Consider the following 24760-nt stretch of genomic DNA (forward strand, 5'->3'; position numbering starts at 1 on the left):
ACGGTAAGTTTTGAATGTAAGATAACGTTTATTGGCTAAGTAACGTGACTTTTATTTGCTGTGTAGTTAAATCAGTGAGGCTGTAAACTCACTGCTAACGTTATAACGTTATTGCAAACACGGGAATCTGTTGCAGTTCACTACCTTATTCATACTTTTTGTTCAGTGATTTTTTTTAAGCAGGGTTACGTTAGTCAATATATCACACGTAACGTTAGACGGCGGTCAGCAGCACCGCGTATTTTAGCCACCTAAAAAAAGACAAAAATAGTAAAATAAAGGTCAGTTAAAATGTATACTATATTATGAATATGTGTACCGTTTTAGCTAGCTTTCTGACATACTATTGGTTGTTTACCTCAGTGGTCCCCAACCACCGGGCCGCGGCCCGCTACTGGTCCGTGGATCGATTGGTATCGGGCCGCACAAGAAATATATATATATTTTTTTTTTTTAATTAAATCAACATAAAAAACACAAGATACACTTACAAGTAGTGCACCAACCCAAAAAAACTCTCTCCCCCCTTTTGTTCTGGGCATTGAACATGAAGACTCTTCCTTCACTGTTCCGAGTGGCCATGAGAGTCTTGGCAGTGCCTGCCTCCAGTGCTCCAGTGGAGCGAGTTTTCAGCCATGGTGGCATCATACTACGCCCCCATCGTGCACAAATGACTGACAGACTCTTGGCTAATTTGGTCTTTTGCAAATGCAATGCAGCATAGGGCCCTGACATATAAAAAGTACAACTTTTTTGTTATGTTCACGTATATGTCATGTTTTTTCAATGTTAACACTTTTGTACAAATAAGTACATTTGCACTTTATTTTTCAATGTGTTTGTTCTGTAAAGGAATGAGTTAATGTTTAAAATGACTGGTTAATAGTGCTATTATAAAGTGCAATGTCAGCACAATTTTCTTTCCTGCAATTTAAAATGCACTTGTTTTAATAAATAAATACAGCGTTTGAAAAGCATACACAATCTGTGTTAATATATTAGTCTGTGGTTAAAAGGACTTGAAAGGACTCGAAACTCAAAATGCAGGACTTAGGACTTGACTTGAGACTTTCCAGTCTTGACTTTGGACTTGACTCGGGGCTTGCCTGTCTTGACTCGGGACTTGACTCGGACTTGAGGGCAAAGACTTGAGACTTACTTGTGACTTGCAAAACAATGACTTGGTGCCACCTCTGGTATAAGCGCACATGTGTAAGTCGTCAGTAAACAATGTGTTCTTGTGTAATAGAAATAGTAAGTACACGTGTGTTTGTTTGCACCTATTACGTCTACTGGCTAGAAGTAGTAAGTACACATATGTTCCTGTGAATTTAAAAGTAGTCACACGTGTGGGTAGAAGCGGTAAGTACACATGTGTACTTACTACTACTACTCAGTAGCAGTAGTAAGTACACATGTGTACTTACTACTACTACTCAGTAGTAAGCGCACATGTGTTTTTGTGTACTTACTACCCTTACTGGGTAGAAGTAGGAAGAACACATGTGTTTTTGTGTACTTACTACCTTTGCTGGGTAGAAACAGTCAGTACACTTGTGTTGTTGTGTAATGAAGAAGTAAGTACACTTATCTTTCTGTGTCTATACTACATCTACTGGGAAGTTGCAAGTGCACATGTGTTTAGTAATTTTTGATTGATAAAGCAAAAATGTATTGCATATATATATATATATATATATATATATATATATATATATATATATATATATATATATATATGCATGCAAATTATTTGCACTATTTTCTGTCATCGTTTCTTACATTTTATATAAAATTCACTGTAGCAGTTATTTATAGATAATTGTGTTTTTTTAGCATTTAGTTGCATAATTTTGATACATTTAAATATGATATTAAATATTTATTAATAGGTATTTAAAATAAAATACAAATATTTTAAACTGTCATGATAATAAATGATCAAAATAGTTATATCAAAATTATTTCAAATAAAATTACATACAATAGTATTAATTTCTCATACTAAACTATTACAATTGTATGTATGAAAACTTTTTTTTTTTTTTTAATAATTAAAATAGACTCACTCTGCAAAATATCTATAGATAAAAATACATGTTTGAAATGTGTATTTGGTCCCCACAATAAATATATATATATATATATATATATATATATATATATATATATATATATATATATATATATAATTTTATTTTTTATCTTTTTTTTGGGGGGGGGGGGTATTTTTCTTTTGGTAGTATTAATATTTGCTGATGGTTCAATTAGTTTTGATTGATAAAGCAAACATTTATTGCATTTATCCGCAATTTATTTGCAAATCGAATTAGATACAATAAAATGCATTTCTCATATCAAACTGTTAAAAATGTATATATAAAAACGTTGTTGTTTTTTCAAATGATTAAAATAAAATAAAATACAAATTTAAACAATTCAATTTAATTATATTAAAATTTGGATTGATAAAGCAAAAATGTATTGCATATATTTGCAACTTATTTGCACTATTTTTCAAATGAAATTAGATACAATAAAATAAATGTATCATATTAAACTATTAAAATTGTGTATATATATATATATATATATATATATATATATATAAAAACATATATTTTTTCAAATCATTAAAATAGAATAAAATAAAAATAAAAACATCATGAAAATTGTATACATAAACATTTTTTATGACAGATATTCAAATGATTAAAATAGACTCACTCTGAAAAAAAATCTATAGATAAAAATACAATACAATTTCTATTTGGTACCCACAAAATACTATCCATTTTTAACCTTGACATCAAAGTAAACCTAAAATGTACATTGAAGGACTCTTGTTGAAGCTACTTAAAAATAAGAAGTACACTCTAGTGACTAAAGGAAGCAAGATGTTTAATATCTTATTATTTTTGTGTTCCAGAATGATTCCCACGGTCAAAGGGGCTCAAACATTCCAAGCAAACGTTCAGTGATGCGTTAGTAGAAAAGCACGTTGACCTAAAAAAAAGCGAGACTATCTCCCCCCGGTTCCTTCCAAATCTTAAGTTTGCAGCAGGTTTGGTAGCTCAGTCCTCTGCTCGTCCATGCGTCCCCCCTGGACCCTGAGCAACAGGGAGAAGAAGTCCTCGTCATCCATGGGCCCCGGGGCCCGACTGCGCTGGTCCTCCAGCCTGCCTTGGGCCTGCAGGTGTGAGCAGGGGCGACAAGGAGGAATAAACATGCATTTGTTCACAAACACGTTGAAGATAAGGACTACCTGCGTGGTGAGGATCATGTTGTACAGGTCCTCCTTGGGGACGGGAGCGGCCCTCTGAGGCCTCCTGGGCAAAGACAGCTGCTTTAGGCTGCCCCGGAAACTTCTGGTCTTCGGTTTCGCCCGCGGGAGCCTCTGCAGGTGTGCCCTCTGGTCGTCCAGGCGGCGAGCTTGGGCCGTGGCCACCAGCTCGAAGAACTCCTCCCTCTGCAGCGACGTCATGGAGGAGAAGATGACTGTTCCAGGACGACAACAACAAAAACACGCTTAGATGTTGTGTGACTCGACAACTTTGTCCCCCGCCAGCAAACTTGATAACAAATATTGAAGTTGTTTTAGCACCGAATGTGAACCATCAAAATGTGATTTTTTTTTTTCCCTCTTGTAATGCCATTTTGTCCCTGCAGAGGCAGTGGTGAGTCCATTTAGTGTCAGCACTCGTAACATTGTAGCTTTCATGTACTATTCTACATCGAAAAGTCGTCTATTTATCATTATTATTATTCCGACGCAAACGTTTTGGCGCGCTCCACAGCTCACAGTTTTTGTCCGATCGGAACCGTTCCAGTATCAAAACGTTGCCGGATTACCCAGAATTCCCGGTTTCTGGGGCATTTAGCTTATTGAAATTTTTCAAACATGCACAATTCCCACATTTCTCACCTGATTGGAACCGTTCCACCATCCACACACTCCACTCACCTCGGACAATCAAACTACCAAGGTAAAAAAAAAATTCCAGGTATTCCCAAAATTCCTGATTCTCCAAAGCCTCTTCCTGGAAAGTTTTCACAGTCCACATTTTTCAACCGTTTTTGACCATTCTCCCTTCAAAACATTCCTCTCAGTTGGGACAACAACTTCTATTTATTTTCATATAAATTCCCGGTTTTCCCGAAATTCCAGGAAATGCTCAAATTCTCAAAATGTTGCGCCATTTTTAAACCCGATTCCGTCCTTTCAACCATCCACACACACTACTCAAAAATTCCCGGTTTACTCGGAATTTTTCCGAAATTCTCTCCCTATTGACAATGAATGAGCAATATCCAAACCTCTCCATATCCCACATTTCTCAACCGATTTGAACCGTTCCAACATCCACACACTCCACCCACCCTGGAAATTCCAGCCAGCATGTTTCCCGGCTTGGAAAATGACCTGATTACCCGGAATTACCAGGAATGTTTCCCCGTTCAAAATCAACGGACAATATACAAACCTCTCCATATCCCACATTTCTCAACTGATTGCAACCGTTCCAACATCCACACACTCCACTCACCTCGGACAATCAAACTACCCAGGTAAAAAAAAAAATTCTAGGTATTCCCAAAATTCCCGATTCTCCAAAGCCTCTTCCTGGAAAGTTTTCACAGTCCACATTTTTCAACCGTTTTTGACCATTCTCCCTTCAAAACATTCCTCTCAGTTGGGACAACAACTTCTATTTATTTTCATATAAATTCCCGGTTTTCCCGAAATTCCAGGTATTCAGAAATACCCATTCTCATTTCAAAGTGTTACTACGTCAACATTTTTCAACCGATTCAAAAAATGCCAAAACCAACCCATTCATGTGATCGAGGACAATGAGGGTACTATCTATATTTTCTAAAATTCCCGGTTTTCTCGAAATTCCAAAATTTCCAGGAAACTCCCATTCAAATGAATGAACGTGTTCATAGATCAACAATGCTCAAATTCTCAAAATGTTGCGCCATTTTTAAACCCGATTCCGTCCTTTCAACCATCCACACACACTACTCAAAAATTCCCGGTTTACCCGGAATTTTTCCGAATTCTCTCCCTATTGACAATGAATGAGCAATATCCAAACCTCTCCATATCCCACATTTCTCAACCGATTTGAACCGTTCCAACATCCACACACTCCACCCACCCTGGAAATTCCAGCCAGCATGTTTCCTGGCTTGGAAAATGACCTGATTACCCGGAATTACCAGGAATGTTTCCCCGTTCAAAATCAACGGACAATATACAAACCTCTCCATATCACACATTTCTCAACTGATTGCAACCGTTCCAACATCCACACACTCCACTCACCTCAGACAATCAAACTACCCAGGTAAAAAAAAAAATTCTAGGTATTCCCAAAATTCCCGATTCTCCAAAGCCTCTTCCTGGAAAGTTTTCACAGTCCACATTTTTCAACCGTTTTTGACCATTCTCCCTTCAAAACATTCCTCTTAGTTGGGACAACAACTTCTATTTATTTTCATATAAATTCCCGGTTTTCCCGAAATTCCAGGAATTCAGAAATACCCATTCTCATTTCAAAGTGTTACTATGTCAACATTTTTCAACTGATTAAAAAAACCAACCCATTCGTCTGATCAAAGACAATTAGGGTATTATCTATATTTTTTTTCTAAAATTTACCGAAATTCCAAAATTTCCAGGAAATTCCCATTCAAATGAATGAACGTGTTCATAGATCAACAATGCCCAAATTCTCAAAATGTGGCGCCATTTCTAAACCTGATTCCATCCTTTCAACCATCCACACACACTACTCTCTCCATACATCTAATGCAAAACATTGTTTTCACTTTCCCCAAATTCCCGGTTTACTCAGAATTTTTCTGAAATTTCTCCCTATTGACAATGAATGTGAAACACACAATCAACTGCATATCCCACATTTCTCAACCGATTTGAACCGTTCCAACATCCACACACTCCATTCACCCTGGAAATTCCAGCCAGCATGTTTCCCAGTTCGTAAAGTTCCCTGATTACCAGGAATTACCAGGAATGTTTCCCCGTTGAAAATGAATGGGCAATATACAAACCTCTCCATATCCCACATTTCTCAACCGATTGGAACCGTTCCAACATCCACACACTCCACTCACCCTGGACATTCAAGCATTTCAGTATAGGCGGTTCGGCGGCTAGCGCACTTAGGGCATTCACGCACAGTTCCTACCAATATTGCAATTTATTTTATTATTTATGTAGCTTTTGGGAGAACGTTGACAAAAAAAATAATATTACGCAACAATACCGTTTTACATTTTTATGATTAATTATTTGATCTCTACAACCGTCATTGGGCTAATTCCACATATTAATCAATAAATGAACAATATTTAAAGTAATTTTACCAGTGTTAGTTAGCCAAAAGTGTTGGCAGGTTTCCTTTTTTGTGTGTCAAAGAAGTGGTGTGACACAGAGAACCTTTCTGTGTCAAATCAATATTTGTGTGGACTATGCATCAGAAATCAATAATCACATCAAAACATTTGATAATTCAAATTACTTATTTTACACTCCAAGTCAATAGCACTAATCCCCGCGACCTGGTACTTTTCGTGTTCATCTGGTAGTAAATTAAGTAAAATTTGTTTACTCTATTTATTTTTATAATTTAATGTTATTAAATGTTTTTATATTTATAATGTACACATTTATTTTATGTATTTTTGGTTAATTTGTGTATTGATGTAATTGTGTCAAATAAATAGATTTAATAATAAAATTAAAATTCTACATTTAACAGTGGGTTGTGAATCTTTGGGCACCACACGATACGATTAGATTCTTGGGGGTGACGATTCAATTCAGAATCGATTCTTGATTTAAAACGATACTCGTTTCAAAACGATACTTTTTTAATAACATTGGCTGCCAGTTCTCTGATTAACTACATTCCTCCATAAAATAGATACACAGCTCTGATCAATTTCTGTATTACTAAAAAAAAATATGGTTTTGTTTAATAAAATTCTACGCAAACATTGAATGAAGCCAAATAATACAAATATCTAACAATTCTATTTTCTAAAGTAAATCTGTACAGCAGATATGATCATCTACATAAACAATAGGATTTGTCTGAGTGGCTGGACAGCACATATTGAAATATATATTTATATATATATATTTTTTTTTTTAATTATTATTATATATATATATATATATATATATATGTATGTATGTATGTATGTATGTATGTATGTATGTATGTATGTATATATATATATATATATATATATATATATATATATATATATATATATATATGTGTGTGTATATATTAGAGATGCGCGGATAGGCAATTATTTCATCCGCAACCGCATCAGAAAGTCGTCAACCATCCGCAATCCACCCGATCTAACATTTGATCAGAACCGCATCCGCCCGCCATCCGCCCGCACCCGCCCGTTGTTATATATCTAATATAGACGATGCAAGGCATTAGTGAGGTTATAAAGCTTTTGCCTGTTAAAGAAAGGAGACTGATCCAATGCAGCACAGACATTCGCGTGCCACGCTGTCACGACCCAGACGCACACCAGTGCGCAATCATATGGGAGCCGCGCTGAGCGCACCTCCAAGCGCATCTCGCTGCCGGCGACGGCCGGGTATATGGGCCCGACGCTCCAGCTCCATCCATTTTCAGGGCTAGTTGATTCGGCAGGTGGGTTGGTACACACTCCTTAGCGGGTTCCGACTTCCATGGCCACCGTCCTAGCTGCTGTCTGTATCAACCAGGGTGAGCCCCACCCCTTTCGTGAGCGCACTGCGCGCGGAGTGACCCCTGTTACGCGCCCCCGGCAACAGGGGTGGCGGGCAGGTAAGCTGCGCGGGCGGAGCGCACGGAGTGACCCCTGTTACGAGCCCCCGGCCACGGGGGTGGCGGGCAGGTAAGCTGCTTACCTGCTGCGCGTGATGCCGGCCGCGGCGAAGGCGGACGAGGCGGGGTGTCGGTGCGGGGGGCGCGGTGGTGACCCTGGACGTGCGTCGGGCCCTTCTCGCGGATCGCCTCAGCTACGGCTCCCGGTGGGGCCCTCTCGGGGGAAGGGGCCTCGGTCCCGGACCCCGGCGAGGCGTCCCTTCTCCGCTCCGTCCATTTCTTTTTTTTTTTTTCTTCTGTTGTGGCATATGCAGCAGGTGCCTGCTCGTTTTTCGTATGTGGGTAACAACATTTAACTATGTATATATATTTACCAATTGGTTTAACTGCCACCCGCCTGAATCTATTTAAAATCAAATTGTTTTTTATTTCAACCACCCGACCAGACCCGACCCGACCCGACCCGACCCGACCCGCCGATAAAATCAATTTTTTTTTATTTCATCCGCCCGATCCGCGGATAATCCGCGGACTCCGCGGTTGTGCCCGCAAACCGCGCATCTCTAGTATATATATATATATATATATTTTTTTTTTTTTATAGTTTTTGTTTTGTATAAAAATTGCGATTCATTCGAAAATCTATTTAACACCCCTATTTAGTTTTTGTAAGTCTCATTCGCAAGTATTATATCGTAGCATTTGCATGCAGTTGCAATTCCGAGACATTAGATGTCAGTAAAGTATTGTTGCCGAGTCAGGAAGTAGTCTTTGCTATTAAGTTGATGTGGCTTATATAAAAGTAGCCATCCTCCGTTACCACCGCCCAATTTATTCGCGGTTGATGTTAACACATAATCCATATTGACTCTCTGCTTCCCCCCTCCCCCGTGTCTGAAAGCGGCGTTGCACGCAGACCTCTCCGCCCCTCGCCTCTGTCGCCGGGCCCCAGGACGCTGGGCTCGGAGTGGCACCGCCTCCTCATGGCGCCTTCCAGCCTGAAGGAGCAGCGCTGGTCATTGAGGCGCCGGCCCTCCTGCAGCGTGCACAGCAGCTCGTAGAGCGCGTCCGGGAAGTCGGGGGTCAGCCGGCGAGCCTGACGAGTGAAGAGGAGAGAAGTCACGTGACTGTTTTGACTTACTTGACGTGTTCCTCACTGACTTGTTTGGCGTCCTCCTCCTCCTTGCTCCGCATGCTTCCAAGAAGTAGCCCCTCCCTGCTTAGGGGCTTGAAGCCCAGGTACAGGTGTGGCGGGGGGACACGTGCGTCACTCGCATCCTGCGGCAAGTCATCAACGTCCACTAAATCCTCCTCCGAGGCGTCCTTCTTCTCCTCCTCTTCTTCTGACCTTTTCAGTTTCTCCGCCTCCCCTCTTTGGGCGACGCCCTCTTTTGCCTCCGCTTGGGCGCCGACCAGAGCCATGTCCACTCGGAACTCTACGCACGCCATTACGCAACAACAAACCGGGTCAGACATTTTTGCTTTCATTTTCTACTTCATACAGAGCAGGTTTGAACAATGTTTAACTCATCTGACCTCCTTAGTGTCAATTTGCCCAGCAGCCTAGAATGCAGCATATTTCATAGTGTTATAGCCTAGTGGGCGTGGCTTACCTGTCAGCAAATAATTCAAAATCTTTGGCCTTTGAGGCACAAATGAGGTGTGCCCCGGGAAATCTACCTAGCAACAACCGTGTGACACGAATTGAAAACAATTTACACACATTAGTTTTTTCTTTTTTCAGTTGTAAAATTAGTTTATATGTTAAAAGTATTTCACTTCTGCATTTTAATCTAATTTATCAAGTGATAGTTAATACATAAAATTATTTTTTTTTCACATCAATTTATTATGTTAAATTCAAATTTTTTTATTTTTTTTTCAAAAGTCAAATTGTTTATGATAAAGTGAAATATATCAGCTATAAAAAAAAATGTAATACATACAATTCTGTTTTTTTTACATGTCCAATTTAGTATGTTAAACTAAAAAATATTTCAGTTATTTAGTGTTATTTAAAAAAAATAGTTTTCATATGTCAAATGTTTTATGATAAAGTGAAATATTTCAGTTTTAAAGTCCTATTTAATATATACTTTTTTCATAGCTCACATTTGTTATGATAAAGTTAAATATTTCAGTTATAAAGTTATATTTAATACATAAAGTTATGTTTTTTTTTTCACATGTCTACTTTATTATGTTAAATTTTAAATATTTCAGTTATAAAGTGATACCTAATACATACAATTATTTTGTTCACATGTTTAATTTACATAAATTTACGGGGTTTTTTACATGTCAAATGTAATATGATAAAATGATATATATCAGTTACATAGTTGTATTTAATACATAAAATTAAGTTTTTTTACATGTCAAAATTAATATGTCAAATCAAAATATTTCATTTATATAATTATATTGATACATATAATTATGTTTTCACATTTCAAATTGAATATGTTAAATTAAAATACTTAAGTTCTAAAACTATATTTTATACAGTAAATGTAGTTGTTTTCCCAAGTCAAATTTAATTTAACATGTTAAATTGAAATATTTGACTTATAAAATTATATTTTACACTTTCTTTTTTTTTACATGTCAGATCTAATTTTATTCGTTAAATTTAAATATTTCAGTTATGAAATTAGAAGATAGAAGAGTGTCTTGGAAGAGAAATTGAAGTAAAAGAGTGAATCGAGTAAGAGTGAGGAATTGGAAAAAAAAGAGTGAATCAAGTAAAAGTGAGAAATTGGAATAAAAGAGTGAATTGAGTAAAAGTGAGGAATTGGAATAAAAGAGCGAATCGAGTAAGTGAGAAATTGGAATAAAAGAGTGAATCGAGTAAGAGTGAGGAATTGGGAAAAAAAGAGTGAATCAAGTAAAAGTGAGAAATTGGAATAAAAGAGTGAATTGAGTAAAAGTGAGGAATTGGAATAAAAGAGCGAATCGAGTAAGTGAGAAATTGGAATAAAAGAGTGAATCGAGTAAAAGTGAGGAATTGGAATAAAAGAGTGAATCAAGTAAAAGTGAAAAATTGGAATAAAAGAGTCAATCGAGTAAAAGTGAGAAATTGGAATAAAAAAGTGAATCGAACAAAAGTGAGGAATTGGAATAAAAGACTGAATCGAGTAAGAGACAAATTGAAATAAAAGAGTGAATCGAGTAAAAGTGAGAAATTGGAATAAAAGAGTAAATCAAGTAAAAGTGAGAAAATTGAATAAAAGAGTGAATTGAGTAGTCAGAAATTGGAAAAGCAGAGTGAATAGAGTAAAAGTGGGGAATTGGAATAAAATAGAGAATCGAGTAAAAGTGAGAAATTGGAATAAAAGAGTGAATCGAGTAAAGTGAGAAAGTGGAATAAAAAAGTGAATCGAACAAAAGTGAGAAATTGGAATAAAAGACTGAATCGAGTAAGAGAGAAATTGAAATAAAAGAGTGAATCGAGTAAAAGTGAGAAATTGGAATAAAAGAGTAAATCAAGTAAAAGTGAGAAAATTGAATAAAAGAGTGAATTGAGTAGTCAAAAATTGGAATAGCAGAGTGAATCGAGTAAAAGTGGGGAATTGGAATAAAATAGAGAATCGAGTAAAAGTGAGAAATTGGAATAAAAGAGTGAATCGAGTAAAGTGAGAAATTGGAATAAAAAAGTGAATCGAGTAAAAGTGAGAAATTGGAATAAGAAAGAGTGAATCGAGTAAGTGAGAATTTGGAATAAAAGAATAAATCGAGTAAAAGTGAGGAATTGGAATAAAAGAGTGAATCGAGTAAAAGTGAGAAATTGGAATAAAAGAGTGAATCGAGGAAGTGAGAAATTGTAACAAAAAAGTGGAAGGAGTAAAATTGAGCATTGCGTTATTGAGTATAGTTCCAGTTATAGTTCCTTGTTACGTTCAGAACAGATCTGCTTCTAGAAGGATCCGGCTTGTTTAGAACGACTGCGAGTGTGAAAACTGTGCTGAATATTTTTGCCGCAGCTTCTTCTTCTGCGTCTCCACTCTTGCAAAACATGTGCAGGGGAGAGGGGGGGAAAAAGCGCCTGGCAGGTTGGAGCTTGTCGGCTTTCCAGAAATGTAACTTCTTTTTTTTTTGAAAGCGACTGGGCAAAACCTAATGGTAAAGTCTGACAACTTGCAACAACGGCCGCGACACAAGCCTTACCTTGGTGCTAGAAGATCATGTCTGGGAGCGGACTCACTCACATCATGTCAGCGTCTTCCTGGGGTGAACAAAACACTTTTTTTTTTTTTTACACACCGCCTGCTCGCTCTTCTCTTCCTCTTCCTGCCAGCACACGCTCCGCTATTCAGCGGCAACACGCTCACTGTGAAAAAAGCAGAAGCGACAAAGGCCCCCCCCCCCCCACCCTCTCACCTCCCGCCTCCTCTAGCACCGTCAGCGAGGTCACCGCCACTCGCCGAAGCACAAGAAGCCGGCGTTGAAGCCGTCGGAGCAGAAAACGCCGCTGTAGCCCACGGACGTGTTGAAACGCGTTTCTTCTGTCGGCGCTGTGGTTTGGCCTCACTTCCTGTTGACTCGCTATGCAGAAAGGAGAAGTCGGCCTTCATTACGCTAAATCATTTAATGATAAGACGTTTCAGCCGACCACCAGACAATAGGCTTTTTACCATCAAAAGTTCAGGGACTTTCACTTCCTGAAACTAAAGGTTCCCGTAGACCTGTGGTTTGTGTTTCCACTGCATTTCTCAGATCAGGTCTATGACGTATATATGTTTGCAATTCTTCACCAAAAAAAAAATCAGCTATTTATTATTATCATCCCGTTCCACCATCCACACACTCCACACACTCCAGCCACCTTGGACAATCAAACTACCATTTTCAAAGGTCAAAAAAATTCCAGGAATTCCCAGAATTTCACCTCTTCCTGGAATTATTTGCACAGTCTACATTATTTTAACCAATTCCATCCATTTTCTACCGCTTCAATTCCAACCATTCAACCTTCAAAAATGTCCTCTTAGTTGGGGGGACAAATTTTCCTTTTTTTTTCCCGTACGAATTCCAAGTTTTCCCGAAATTCCAGGAATTACGAAATACCCATTCTCAATTCAAGCTGTTACGACGTTGACATGTTTCAACCGATTCGATAAATTCCAACACCAACCCATTCATATCATCTAGGACAATTGTGCCAGATCCGTTCCAACATCCACACACTGGACTCACCTTGGACAATTAAACTACCATTTTCCAAGGTCAAAAAAATTCTAGGAATTCCCTGAATTACTGGTTTTCCACAGCCCTATATTCACCTCTTCCTGGAAAGTTTTCAAAGTCCACATTTTTTAACCGTTTTTGACCATTCCACCTTCAAAACATTCCTCTTAGTTGGGAAAACACATTCTCCTTTTATTTTTTTCGTACAAATTCCAAGTTTTCCCGAAATTCCAGGAATTACGAAATACCCATTCTCAATTCAAGCTGTTACGACGTTAACATGTTTCAACCGATTCGATAAATTCCAACACCAACCCATTCATATCATCTAGGACAATTGTGCTAGATCCATTCCAACATCCACACACTCGACTCACCTTGGACAATCAAACTACCATTTTCTAAGGTCAAAAAAATTCTAGGAATTCCCTGAATTACTGGTTTTCCACAGCCCTATTTTCACCTCTTCCTGGAAAGTTTTCAAAGTCCACATTTTTTAACCGTTTTTGACCATTCCACCTTCAAAACATTCCTCTTATTTGGGAAAACACATTCTCCTTTTATTTTTTTCGTACGAATTCCAAGTTTTCCTGAAATTCCAGGAATTCCGAAATACCCATTCTCAATTCAAGCTGTTACGACGTTAACATGTTTCAACCGATTCGATAAATTCCAACACCAACCCATTCATATCATCTAGGACAATTGTGCTAGATCCATTCCAACATCCACACACTCGACTCACCTTGGACAATTAAACTACCATTTTCCAAGGTCAAAAAAATTCTAGGAATTCCTTGAATTACTGGTTTTCCACAGCCCTATATTCACCTCTTCCTGGAAAGTTTTCAAAGTCCACATTTTTTAACCGTTTTTGACCATTCCACCTTCAAAACATTCCTCTTAGTTGGGAAAACACATTCTCCTTTTATTTTTTTCGTACGAATTCCAAGTTTTCCTGAAATTCCAGGAATTCCGAAATACCCATTCTCAATTCAAGCTGTTACGACGTGAACATGTTTCAACCGATTCGATAAATTCCAACACCAACCCATTCATATCATCTAGGACAATTGTGCTAGATCCATTCCAACATCCACACACTCGACTCACCTTGGACAATTAAACTACCATTTTCCAAGGTCAAAAAAATTCTAGGAATTCCCTGAATTACTGGTTTTCCACAGCCCTATTTTCACCTCTTCCTGGAAAGTTTTCAAAGTCCACATTTTTTAACCGTTTTTGACCATTCCACCTTCAAAACATTCCTCTTAGTTGGGAAAACACATTCTCCTTTTATTTTTTTCGTACAAATTCCAAGTTTTCCCGAAATTACAGGAATTACGAATTACCCATTCTCAATTCAAGCTGTTACGACGTTAACATGTTTCAACCGATTCGATAAATTCCAACACCAACCCATTCATATCATCTAGGACAATTGTGCTAGATCCATTCCAACATCCACACACTCGACTCACCTTGGACAATTAAACTACCATTTTCTAAGGTCAAAAAAATTCTAGGAATTCCCTGAATTACTGGTTTTCCACAGCCCTATTTTCACCTCTTCCTGGAAAGTTTTCAAAGTCCACATTTTTTAACCGTTTTTGACCATTCCACCTTCAAAACATTCCTCTTAGTTGGGAAAACACATTCTCCTTTTATTTTTTTCGTACAAATTCCAAGTTTTCCCGAAATTCCAGGAATTACGAAATACCCATTCTCAATTCAAGCTGTTACGACGTTAACATGTTTCAACCGATTCGATAAATTCCAACACCAACCCATTCATATCATCTAGGACAATTGTGCCAGAACCGTTCCAACATCCACACACTGGACTCACCTTGGACAATTAAACTACCATTTTCTAAGGTCAAAAAAATTATCGGAATTCCCTGAATTACTGGTTTTCCAAAGCCCTATTTTCACCTCTTCCTGGAAAGTTTTCAAAGTCCACTTTTTTTTCCCCTTCTTTTCGTTTTTGACTATTTCACCTTCAAAACATTCCTCTTAGTTGGGAGAACAAATTGTCCTATTTTTTTTCGTACACATTCCAAGTATTCCCGAATTTCCATGAATTGCGAAATACCCATTCTCAATTCAAACTGTTACTACGTCAACATGTTTCAACCGATTCGATAAATTCCAACACCAACCCACTCATATAATCTAGGATAATTGTGCTTGTATTATTTTCAAAAAATATCTGGTTTTCCCGAAATTTCCAAATTTCCAGGAAATTCCCATTCAAATGAATGGATGTATTCATAGTTCTACAATGCCCTAACTTCTCAAAATTGGGCGCCGTTTTATACCTGATTTCGACCGTTCAACCATCCACACACGCTACTCTTCCGATATACTTTTCCCCAAAATCCCGGTTTTCCTGGAATTTCCAGGAATTTTCTCCCCACTGACAATGAATAGTAAATCTACAGTCGACTGCATATCCCACATTTCTCATCCGATTAGATCCGTTCCAACAACCACACACTCCCAGAGTATTCCCAGAATTCCCGGTTTTCCTATTTTTTTTCGTACACATTCAAAGTTTTCCCGAATTTCCATGAATTGCGAAATACCCATTCTCAATTCTAACTGTTACTACGTCAACATTTTTCAACTGATTCGAAAAATTCCAACACCAACCCATTCATATCATCTAGGACATTTGTTCTAGTTTTTTAAAAAACATTTGGTTTTCCCGAAATTTCTAAATTTCCAGGAAATTCCCATTCAAATGAATTGTAGTTCTACAATCAGGGGCGCCGCTAGGGACTTTGGGCCCCATGAAAAGAATCTTTACAGGGCCCCCAACACAGTGTCATTATTTTTTCTGTATTATAATTTCATCATCATTAGGGGCCTCTCTGGGCCCCCCTCCATCATGGGCCCCTAGAATCCGTCTCCTTTACCCCCCCTTTTCGGCGCCCCTGTCTACAATGCCCTAACTTCTCAAAATTGTGCGCCATTTTATACCCGATATCGACCTTTCAACCATCCACACACACTACTCTTCTGATATAATTTTCCACAAAATCCCGATTTTCCTGGAATTTTCAGGAATTTTCTCCCCACTGACAATGAATAGTAAATATACAGTCAACTGCATATCCCACATTTCTCATCCGATTTTATCCGTTCCAACATCCACACACTCCACTCACCCTGTACAATCAAACTATTATTTTCCAAGGTCAAAAAAATTATAGGAATTCCCAGAATTCCCGGTTTTCCACAGCCCTATTTTCATCTCTTCCTGGCAAGTTTTCAAAGTCCACATTTTTTAACCGTTTTTGACCATTGCACCTTCAAAACATTCCTCTTAGTTGGAAGAACAAATTATCCTTTTTTTCCCCGTACAAATTCCAAGTTTTTCCGAAATTCCAGGAATTGCGAAATACCCATTCTCAAATCAAACTGTTACCACGTCAACATTTTTCAACCGATTCGAAAAATTCCAACACCAACCCATTCATATCATCTAGGACAATTGTGCTAGTATTATTTTCAAAAAATATATGGTTTTCCCGAAATTTCCAATTTTCCAGGAAATTCCCATTCAATTGAATGGATGTATTCATAGTTCTACAATGCCCTAACTCCTCAAAATTTTGCCCCGTTTTATACCCGATTTCGACCTTTCAACCATCCACACACACTTCTCTTTCGATATAATTTTCCCCAAAATCCCGGTTTTCCTGGAATTTCCAGGAATTTTCTCCCCACTGACAATGAATAGTAAATATACAGTCAACTGCATATCCCACATTTCTCATCCGATTTTATCCGTTCCAACATCCACACACTCCACTCACCCTGTACAATCAAACTATTATTTTCCAAGGTAAAAAAAATTATAGGAATTCCCAGAATTCCCGGTTTTCCACAGCCCTATTTTCATCTCTTCCTGGCAAGTTTTCAAAGTCCACATTTTTTAACCGTTTTTGACCATTGCACCTTCAAAACATTCCTCTTAGTTGGAAGAACAAATTATCCTTTTTTTCCCCGTACAAATTCCAAGTTTTTCCGAAATTCCAGGAATTGCGAAATACCCATTCTCAAATCAAACTGTTACCACGTCAACATTTTTCAACCGATTCGAAAAATTCCAACACCAACCCATTCATATCATCTAGGACAATTGTGCTAGTATTATTTTCAAAAAATATATGGTTTTCCCGAAATTTCCAATTTTCCAGGAAATTCCCATTCAAATGAATGGATGTATTCATAGTTCTACAATGCCCTAACTCCTCAAAATTTTGCGCCGTTTTATACCCGATTTCGACCTTTCAACCATCCACACACACTTCTCTTTCGATATAATTTTCCCCAAAATCCCGGTTTTCCTGGAATTTCCAGGAATTTTCTCCCCACTGACAATGAATAGTAAATATACAGTCAACTGCATATCCCACATTTCTCATCCGATTTTATCCGTTCCAACATCCACACACTCCACTCACCCTGTACAATCAAACTATTATTTTCCAAGGTAAAAAAAATTATAGGAATTCCCAGAATTCCCGGTTTTCCACAGCCCTATTTTCATCTCTTCCTGGCAAGTTTTCAAAGTCCACATTTTTTAACCGTTTTTGACCATTGCACCTTCAAAACATTCCTCTTAGTTGGAAGAACAAATTATCCTTTTTTTCCCGTACAAATTCCAAGTTTTTCCGAAATTCCAGGAATTGCGAAATACCCATTCTCAAATCAAACTGTTACCACGTCAACATTTTTCAACCGATTCGAAAAATTCCAACACCAACCCATTCATATCATCTAGGACAATTGTGCTAGTATTATTTTCAAAAAATATATGGTTTTCCCGAAATTTCAAATTTTCCAGGAAATTCCCATTCAAATGAATGGATGTATTCATAGTTCTACAATACCCTAACTCCTCAAAATTTTGCCCCGTTTTATACCCGATTTCGACCTTTCAACCATCCACACACACTTCTCTTTCGATATAATTTTCCCCAAAATCCCGGTTTTCCTGGAATTTCCAGGAATTTTCTCCCCACTGACAATGAATAGTAAATATACAGTCAACTGCATATCCCACATTTCTCATCCGATTTTATCCGTTCCAACATCCACACACTCCACTCACCCTGTACAATCAAACTATTATTTTCCAAGGTAAAAAAAATTATAGGAATTCCCAGAATTCCCGGTTTTCCACAGCCCTATTTTCATCTCTTCCTGGCAAGTTTTCAAAGTCCACATTTTTTAACCGTTTTTGACCATTGCACCTTCAAAACATTCCTCTTAGTTGGAAGAACAAATTATCCTTTTTTTTCCCGTACAAATTCCAAGTTTTTCCGAAATTCCAGGAATTGCGAAATACCCATTCTCAAATCAAACTGTTACCACGTCAACATTTTTCAACCGATTCGAAAAATTCCAACACCAACCCATTCATATCATCTAGGACAATTGTGCTAGTATTATTTTCAAAAAATATATGGTTTTCCCGAAATTTCCAATTTTCCAGGAAATTCCCATTCAAATGAATGGATGTATTCATAGTTCTACAATGCCCTAACTCCTCAAAATTTTGCGCCGTTTTATACCCGATTTCGACCTTTCAACCATCCACACACACTTCTCTTTCGATATAATTTTCCCCAAAATCCCGGTTTTCCTGGAATTTCCAGGAATTTTCTCCCCACTGACAATTAATAGTAAATATACAGTCAACTGCATATCCCACATTTCTCATCCGATTTTATCCGTTCCAACATCCACACACCCCACTTACCTTGGACAATCAAACTACCATTTTCCAACGTCAAAAAAATTATAGGAATTCCCAGAATTCCCGGTTTTCCACAGCCCTATTTTCATCTCTTCCTGGCAAGTTTTCAAAGTCCACATTTTTTAACCGTTTTTGACCATTGCACCTTCAAAACATTCCTCTTAGTTGGAAGAACAAATTATCCTTTTTTTTTCCTGTACAAATTCCAAGTTTTTCCGAAATTCCAGGAATTGCGAAATACCCATTCTCAAATCAAACTGTTACCACGTCAACATTTTTCAACCGATTCGAAAAATTCCAACACCAACCCATTCATATCATCTAGGACAATTGTGCTAGTATTATTTTCAAAAAACATATGGTTTTCCCGAAATTTCCAATTTTCCAGGAAATTCCCATTCAAATGAATGGATGTATTCATAGTTCTACAATGCCCTAACTCCTCAAAATTTTGCCCCGTTTTATACCCGATTTCGACCTTTCAACCATCCACACACACTTCTCTTTCGATATAATTTTCCCCAAAATCCCGGTTTTCCTGGAATTTCCAGGAATTTTCTCCCCACTGACAATGAATAGTAAATATACAGTCAACTGCATATCCCACATTTCTCATCCGATTTTATCCGTTCCAACATCCACACACTCCACTCACCCTGTACAATCAAACTATTATTTTCCAAGGTAAAAAAAATTATAGGAATTCCCAGAATTCCCGGTTTTCCACAGCCCTATTTTCATCTCTTCCTGGCAAGTTTTCAAAGTCCACATTTTTTAACCGTTTTTGACCATTGCACCTTCAAAACATTCCTCTTAGTTGGAAGAACAAATTATCCTTTTTTTCCCGTACAAATTCCAAGTTTTTCCGAAATTCCAGGAATTGCGAAATACCCATTCTCAAATCAAACTGTTACCACGTCAACATTTTTCAACCGATTCGAAAAATTCCAACACCAACCCATTCATATCATCTAGGACAATTGTGCTAGTATTATTTTCAAAAAATATATGGTTTTCCCGAAATTTTTAATTTTCCAGGAAATTCCCATTCAATTGAATGGATGTATTCATAGTCCTACAATGCCCTAACTCCTCAAAATTTTGCCCCGTTTTATACCCGATTTCGACCTTTCAACCATCCACACACACTTCTCTTTCGATATAATTTTCCCCAAAATCCCGGTTTTCCTGGAATTTCCAGGAATTTTCTCCCCACTGACAATGAATAGTAAATATACAGTCAACTGCATATCCCACATTTCTCATCCGATTTTATCCGTTCCAACATCCACACACTCCACTCACCCTGTACAATCAAACTATTATTTTCCAAGGTAAAAAAAATTATAGGAATTCCCAGAATTCCCGGTTTTCCACAGCCCTATTTTCATCTCTTCCTGGCAAGTTTTCAAAGTCCACATTTTTTAACCGTTTTTGACCATTGCACCTTAAAAAAAAATTCCTCTTAGTTGGAAGAACAAATTATCCTTTTTTTCCCCGTACAAATTCCAAGTTTTTCCGAAATTCCAGGAATTGCGAAATACCCATTCTCAAATCAAACTGTTACCACGTCAACATTTTTCAACCGATTCGAAAAATTCCAACACCAACCCATTCATATCATCTAGGACAATTGTGCTAGTATTATTTTCAAAAAATATATGGTTTTCCCGAAATTTCCAATTTTCCAGGAAATTCCCATTCAAATGAATGGATGTATTCATAGTTCTACAATGCCCTAACTCCTCAAAATTTTGCGCCGTTTTATACCCGATTTCGACCTTTCAACCATCCACACACACTTCTCTTTCGATATAATTTTCCCCAAAATCCCGGTTTTCCTGGAATTTCCAGGAATTTTCTCCCCACTGACAATTAATAGTAAATATACAGTCAACTGCATATCCCACATTTCTCATCCGATTTTATCCGTTCCAACATCCACACACCCCACTTACCTTGGACAATCAAACTACCATTTTCCAACGTCAAAAAAATTATAGGAATTCCCAGAATTACCGGTTTTCCACAGCCCTATTTTCACCTCTTCCTGGAAAGTTTTCAAAGTCCACATACTTTTTTACCATTTTTGACCATTTCACCTTCAAATCGTTCCTCTTAGTTGGGAGAACAAATTCTCCTTTTTTTTTTGTACATATTCCCAGTTTTCCCAAAATTTCCAAAAATACCCATTCTCAATTCAAAGTGTTTCTGCGTCATCATTTTTCAACCGATTCGAGAAAATTCCAACCCCGACCCATTCAGTTAATACAGGGAAATTGTGCTGATATCAATATTTTGTATATTATATTATTTGTATATTATAAAATGTCAAAAATTGGGGCAAATTTGAAACGGCTTGTTAAATGCTCTTTTTTTGTTTTTCGTTATGTTTTGTGTTTGTAGCTTTATGTAGAAAATGTTTTTCTTGTAGTGTGCAAACACTAACAGTTTCTTTAGGTGGATCATATTAGTACATTGCTTATTAATCCATTCCATAATTAAATTCTACATACTGATGAGAGATGTGACATTCGCAAACGAATCAAGTCTTTTGAATGGCTCTTTTAATCTTTTTTTATGCACAATGAATGCGAATCGTTTTTCAATTGAAGAAAAGTGTTTTATATCTGTGAATCTTTTTTTTTTAAGAACAGCTTTTCTTTTTTTTTTTACCTGCAAATTGTTTTATTAATTGAAGAACATTGTTTATATACTGGTGAACTAATGTATTATTAAAATAGTTTTCTTATACTCGCGAATCACATTTTTACTTGCGGGAAATTATTTTTATACCTGCTAATTGTTTTGTTGTTGTTGCTGTTGTTGTTTTGTTGTTGTTATTTTTTTCTTTTTACTCAGTTTTATTAAGTGAAGTAAATTGTTTTTATACTTTCAAATCTTTTTTTAAAGAAAACATTTTTATTTTTTTTCTTGCAAATAATTCTTTTACTTGCAGAAAATTGTTTTTATACTTGCGAATCGTTTTAATAATTTAAGAAAATGTGTTTATACTGGCGAATCATTTTATTATTTAAAACATTTTTTTTATACTTGCAAATCACATTTTTACTTGCAGCAGTTTTCTTACCAGCGAATAGTTTTTTTATTTTTTTATTTAAGAAGTGTTTTTATACCTGCGAATCATTTTACCAATTGAAGAAAATTGTTTTTTTACTTGCAAATCTTTTAATAGATTAAAATTTGGGTTTTGTTTTTTTACTTGCAGAAAATTGCTTTTTTTCTTACTTGGGAATTGTTTTTCTACTGGAAGAAAATTGTTTTTGTATACTTGCGAATCGTTTTTTAATTGAAGAAAATTATTTTTATACTTATGAATCTTTTGATGATTGAATAATTATTTTTTATTCTGGCGAATCATTTTATTATTGAAGACATTTTTTTATACTTGCGAATCACATTATTACTTGCAGGAAATTGTTTTCATACCTGTGAATTGTTTTTTTTGTTTTTTAAGAAAAAGAAATGTATACCTGCGAATCGTTTTATAATTATACATTTTTTTACTTGTGAATATTTGTATTTATTTAGGAAAATAGTTGTTATACCTGCGAATCGTTTTACCAAATCAATCAATCAATCAAAGTTTATTTATATAGCCCTAAATCATGAGTGTCTCAAAGAGCTGCACAAGCCACAATGACATCCTCTGCTCAGATCCCACATCAGGGCAAGAAAAAACTCAACTCAATGGGATACAATGAGAAATTTTGGAGGGGACAGCAGATGTGGGGACCCCCGCCCACCTGGGCGACCGGTGCAATGGATGTCGAGTGGATCTAGTTGATAGTGTGAGAGTCCAGTCCATAGTGGGGCCAGCAGGGTGTAGACTTGAGATTTGAGGGTGTGTCTTGAGTGTAGACAAGTCAGCAGTGCAGAGACGTCACCAACTGATGCACAGATGAGTGGTCCACCCCGGGTCCCGACTTTGAACAGCTGGCGCATCATCTGTGGTCACCTAATAACTTCTCCATTCAGGAGAGGGGGGCAGAGCAGAAAAGAGACGGCAGATCAACTGGTCTAAAAGGGGGGTCAAATTAAAGGCTTGTGTATACAAATAAGTTTTAAGATGGGACTTGAATGCTTCTACTGAGGTAGCATATCTAACTGCATTCTAAGGGCATTCCAGAGTACTGGAGCCCGAATAGAAAATGCTTTATAGCCCGCAGACTTTTTTGGGGCTCTGGGAATCACTAATAAGCCTGAGTTCTTTGAACGCAGATTTCTTGCCTGAACATATGGTACAATACAATCAGCAAGATAAGATGGAGCTAGAAGAAAATTGTTTTTATTCTTGCGAATCTTCTAGTAGATTAAAACTGTTTTGGTTTTTACCTGCAAATAATTTTTTTACTTGCAGAAAATGTATTTTTTTTAACTTGGAAATCGTTTTTTAGATGCATAAAATTGTTTTCATTGGAGATGTCCGATAATATCGGACTGCCGATATTATCGGCCGATAGATGCTTTAAAATGTGATATCGGAAATTATCGGTATCTGTTTCAAAATTATTGGTATCGGTTTCAAAAAGTAAAATGTATGACTTTTTAAAACGCCGCTGTGTACACGGACGTAGGGAGAAGTACAGAGCGCCAATAAACCTTAAAGGCACTGCCTTTGCGTGCCGGCCCAATCACATAATATCTACGGCTTTTCACACTCACAAGTGGATGCCAGGCATACTTGTTCAACAGCCATACAGGTCACACTGAGGGTGGCCGTATAAACAACTTTAACACTGTTACAAATATCCGCCACACTGTGAACCCACACCAAACAAGAATGACAAACACATTTCGGGAGAACATCCGCACCGTAACACAACATAAACACAACAGAACAAATAACCAGAACCCCTTGCAGCACTAACTCTTCCGACGCTACAATATACACCCCCTACCCCCCCCCCCCCCCAACCCCGCCCACCTCAACCTCCTCATGCTCTCTCAGGGAGAGTATGTCCCAAATTCCAAGCTGCTGTTTTGAGGCATGTTAAAAAAAATAATGCACTTTGTGACTTCAATAATAAATATGGCAGTGCCATGTTGGCATTTTTTTTCCATAACTTGAGTTGATTTATTTTGGAAAACCTTGTTACATTGTTTAATGCATCCAGCAGGGCATCACAACAAAATTAGGCATCATAATGTGTTAATTCCTCGACTGTATATATCGGTATCGGTTGATATCGGAATCAGTAATTAAGAGTTGGACGATATCGGAATATCGGATATCGGCAAAAAAAGCCATTATCGGACATCTCTAGTTTTAATACTTGCAAACAGGGCCGGCCCGTGGCATAGGCCGTATAGGCAAATGCTAAGGGCGCCGTCTATCAGGGGGCGCCACGCCAGTGCCACAAATGTTGGAGAAAAAAAAAAAAAAGTTGGTACTATTATTTCTAAATACAAAAAATAATCCCACGTTAATTAAAATGCAAAGTAAAGCCTATATAATAGAAATATTATTTGTTACAACCCCGCACGGTGCGCCCCCTCCCTTCCCGTATCATGACTCTTTTTGGACGTCACCACATCAAAAAATCAACACAAGATGTCAAAACGGCCAAAACTGTCAGGTGCCCAGGGAAGAAAAAAGAGAAAAGAAGAGGAGGAGAAACGAGAAAAAGACAAGAGGTAGCAGGTAGGTAACGTTAGCCTACATGAAATTATTTGTCTGTTACAGAATGTGATAGTAACCTGGCTTTTTAGCATTAAGCTAATGTTACATGATTCGGCAATTGCTAATCAATAAATAGCTAGTTCTGTTTTAACGTCGGGTTAATATTGTGGAGGGGGCTAAATTGTTATGGAAAATAATAATGTAACGTTAGGTAATTACAGTACTCCCACCTTACATTCCTCAGGGACATTTGTATTAGATCTTTTAAGCAGGTGTTTTTTGTTTACA

The 24760-nt window shown here is 37.3% G+C and overlaps 1 protein-coding gene across 2 annotated transcripts; it reads right to left on the reverse strand.

Annotated features, from left to right (window-relative positions):
• Positions 1-2884: 2884 nt before the first annotated feature.
• LOC133621160 (uncharacterized) lies at positions 2885-12267 on the reverse strand. 2 transcript variants are annotated; one of them, XM_061983077.1, is made up of 6 exons: positions 12249-12267; positions 12036-12093; positions 9030-9304; positions 8787-8964; positions 3266-3498; positions 2885-3190 (listed from the first exon to the last, which is right to left on the reverse strand). In XM_061983077.1, exons 3-6 carry the CDS (start codon positions 9288-9290, stop codon positions 3050-3052), a joined length of 813 nt encoding a protein of 270 aa, XP_061839061.1. In that variant the 5' UTR covers positions 9291-9304; positions 12036-12093; positions 12249-12267; the 3' UTR covers positions 2885-3049. The 2 variants fall into 2 exon arrangements, with proteins under 2 accessions (XP_061839061.1, XP_061839060.1); XM_061983076.2 differs by lacking the exon at positions 12249-12267 and having other exon boundaries at positions 12036-12205.
• Positions 12268-24760: the final 12493 nt, after the last annotated feature.

This window comes from Nerophis lumbriciformis, linkage group LG21 (assembly GCF_033978685.3).
Source record: "Nerophis lumbriciformis linkage group LG21, RoL_Nlum_v2.1, whole genome shotgun sequence".
Lineage (NCBI taxonomy): Eukaryota > Metazoa > Chordata > Actinopteri > Syngnathiformes > Syngnathidae > Nerophis > Nerophis lumbriciformis.

Coding starts and splice junctions, on each gene's coding strand:
- LOC133621160 (XM_061983077.1), bottom strand. CDS start 9,290: ATGGCTCTGGTCGGCGCCCAAGCGGAGGCAAAAGAGGGCGTCGCCCAA. Junction 8,965..9,029: donor AGGAGGAGGACGCCAAACAA/GTCAGTGAGGAA, acceptor TTCACTCGTCAG/GCTCGCCGGCTGACCCCCGA. Junction 3,191..3,265: donor ACATGATCCTCACCACGCAG/GTAGTCCTTATC, acceptor TCACACCTGCAG/GCCCAAGGCAGGCTGGAGGA.